Source organism: Entelurus aequoreus, linkage group LG17 (genome assembly GCF_033978785.1).
Source record: "Entelurus aequoreus isolate RoL-2023_Sb linkage group LG17, RoL_Eaeq_v1.1, whole genome shotgun sequence".
Lineage (NCBI taxonomy): Eukaryota > Metazoa > Chordata > Actinopteri > Syngnathiformes > Syngnathidae > Entelurus > Entelurus aequoreus.
This window is the reverse complement of record NC_084747.1, coordinates 7,539,650-7,542,707: the sequence shown is the minus strand read 5'-3', so window position 1 is coordinate 7,542,707 and position 3,058 is coordinate 7,539,650. Positions and strand designations below refer to the sequence as shown.

The 3,058-nt window shown below is 43.6% G+C and overlaps 1 protein-coding gene across 1 annotated transcript; it reads left to right on the top strand.

Moving 5' to 3' along the window:
* The first annotated feature begins 1,296 nt into the window (after positions 1–1,296).
* On the top strand, positions 1,297–2,775 carry LOC133632297 (oocyte zinc finger protein XlCOF22-like). Its single transcript, XM_062024654.1, has one exon. It carries the CDS (start codon positions 1,639–1,641, stop codon positions 2,368–2,370), a length of 732 nt encoding a protein of 243 aa, XP_061880638.1. The 5' UTR covers positions 1,297–1,638; the 3' UTR covers positions 2,371–2,775.
* Positions 2,776–3,058: the final 283 nt, after the last annotated feature.

Genomic DNA, 3,058 nt, shown 5'->3' with positions numbered 1-3,058 from the left:
TATATGTGCTGTATGAACTTTACGCAGGTGAACGGTACTTTGGGCTGTGGGATTGAGTGTGTTGTGCGGGTGTTTGATTTGTATTGGTGGGTTATATGGACGGGAGGGGGGAGGTGTTTGTTATGCGGATTAATTTGTGGCATATTAAATATAAGCCTGGTTGTGTTGTGGCTAATAGAGTATATATATGTCTTGTGTTTATTTACTGTTTTAGTCATTCCCAGCCGAATATCAGGTCCCACCCGCCTCTCACAGCATCTTCCCTATCTGAATCGCTTCCACTGCCCTCTAATCCCATCACTCTCACTTTCCTCATCCACAAATCTTTCATGCTCGCTCAAATTAATGGGGTAATCGTCGCTTTCTCGGTCCGAATCGCTCTCGCTGCTGGTGGCCATGATTGTAAACAATGTGCAGATGAGAGGAGCTCCACAACCTGTGACGTCACGCTACTTCCGGTACAGGCAAGGCTTTTTTATCAGCGACCAAAAGTTGCGAACTTTATCGTCAATGTTCTCTACTAAATCCTTTCAGCAAAAATATGGCAATATCGCGAAATGATCAAGTATGACACATAGAATGGACCTGCTATCCCCGTTTAAATAAGAAAATCGCATTTCAGTAGGCCTTTAAGAGTGGCAGTATGTGGGGTGAGTGACGTGAGTAAGTGAGTGGGTGAGTAAGGAGAGGTAGTGGTAGCATGTGCAGGAGTGTTAATAGCATGGTGGATGTCCAGGCTTGTGCCCTGTGGAAATAATAAATAAAGTGAGCAAGCTGTAGCTAATCGACGGCCTCGTCCTTCCGACCAAAGAGCGGAGCTTTATGGACCCAGTGTTACCCCCGACACAACATGGGCCCTGGAGGGAGCGTCTCCCCTGCGCTCCGCGACCACGGTCTGGGAGCCCACAAACAGGAAAGGTGTAAAGCAACCCTTGCAGAGCGGCGGCTCCCTGTTTAAAGTGTCACCTTTATTGTTAGTTTAGAAGCCCAAATACCTCCATATTGCACTCCACGCACCCTCTTTATTAACCAGTAGAATTGTCCTTTGTTGCCTTTCTTCCTCTCCACCATGTTATTGCTTGTATGCACTTTGTGTGTGCGTTTTGACACACTCAACATCATGCGCCTCCGCTCTGTAGTCACCGTCGCACAGCAGCATTCAGATGAAAGAACGGTACCGGTACTTTTCAAAGGTGGTATAGTACCGATTTCAATTGATTAATACCACGATACTTTATTAGTAGCAGTATACTGTACAACCCTACTACACACACATACAGTACATAGAAGAAAGTGTGTTTTTGTTGTTTGTGTCTTGCAGACGTCCAGCAGCTGATCGGTAATCCAGAAGAAGTTTCCCCTCAGTTAGGGGGGAGCTCCACTTTGAAGCAGGAGACTCCACAACCACCCTGCATTAAAAAGGAAGAGGAGGAACTCTGCATCACTCAGGAGGGAGAGTGTCTTCTAGGACGAGAGGAAGCTGATTACACCAAGTTTCCACTGAGTATTCTCTCTGTGAAGACTGAAGATGATGAAGAGAAACCACAAGTAGACAACCTCTTAGCTCCACTATCAGATAGTGAGGCTGAAGACGAGGTTGAAGAACCTTTGAGCAGCGATAAAGACTGTGAAGGTGATATGAGGACTCACACTGACAACAAACACTCTGAATGCTCTACAAAGAAGAGAGGTAAAACATGTTTGAGCTGCTCGGTTTGTGCTAAAAGTTTTACTAAAAAGAGCAGTTTGACTAAACACATGAGAACACACACAGGAGAAAAACCCTTTAATTGTTCAGTTTGTGGCAAAAGCTTTTCTCAAAATAGCTCTTTGACTCAACACATGAGAACACACACAGGTGAAAAAAACTTTAATTGTTCAGTTTGTGGCAAAAGCTTTTCTCAAAGTGGCTCTTTGACTGGACACATGACAACACACACAGGTGAAAAACCATTTAATTGTTCAGTTTGTGGCAAATGCTTTTCTTTTAAGAGCAGGTTGACTAAACACATGACAACACACACTGGTGAAAAACCCTTTAAGTGTTCAGTTTGTGGCAAAAGCTTTTCTATTAGGAGCATTTTGACTCAACACCTGAGAACACACACAGGTGAAAAACCCTTTAAGTGTTCAGTTTGTGGCAAAAGCATTTCTTTTAAGAGCAGTTTGACTAAACACATGAGAACACACACTGGTGAAAAACCCTTTAATTGTTCAGTTTGTGGCAGAAACTTTTCTCATAATAGCTCTTTGTGTCGACACATGAGAACACACGCTGGAGAAAAACCATTTAGTTGTTCAGTGTGCTGTAAAAGGTTCACACATAATGCTGACGCAGTAAAACACATAAGAACACACAAGGGAAAATAACCTATTAGCTGTTTAGTTTGTGGTATGTTGCTCATATGTGGTGACATCCACCCTACCCAGGACCTCCTCACTGCTTCTTTCACAAATATCTGAGGTATTCATACAAACTTGGATTATTTGGAGCATAGTCTTATCCACTCATGACCCCATGTCTTCTCTGTATCTGAAACCTTGCTGAACAGTAAGATAGATGATGCTTCAAGTGCTTGGTTACTCCTTCTTCAGTCCTGGGGCCTCATGTGTCAAGTTTGTGCACGCTCAAAAACCTGCACTACACCCTTTTTCACTGCAAAGTTGAGATGTATCAAAACTGACGTTGACGCATAAGTGATAACTGTTTGCATAACAAACTGCCAACTTTTACTCCTCAGACTGGTTGATGTGCAAATCAGAGACTTATGAACAATTAACCCCCAACACCCACAACCCAACCCCCACCTCCCTCGACATTCGGGCATAACAGGTTCAATCCGGCCCGCGAGATGAGTTTGCGAAGTGTAAAATTCAGCTGTATTTTTAATGAAAGAAACTGCTGTTCTAAATGTGTCCACTGGATGTCACATTAGCAATTCTGTTAGGCAAGCAAATAGCATAGCAAGTATACCAAGCAAGAGGTAGACGGTAAAGCGGGGCTGTGACTCCTCCCCCTCCACCCAACGTAAAACAGGAGTAAAATAAGCAATCAGTA

What these genes read in the sequence shown, in the direction of transcription:
- LOC133632297 (XM_062024654.1), top strand. Translation starts at nt 1,639, where the DNA reads ATGAGGACTCACACTGACAACAAACACTCTGAATGCTCTACAAAGAAG.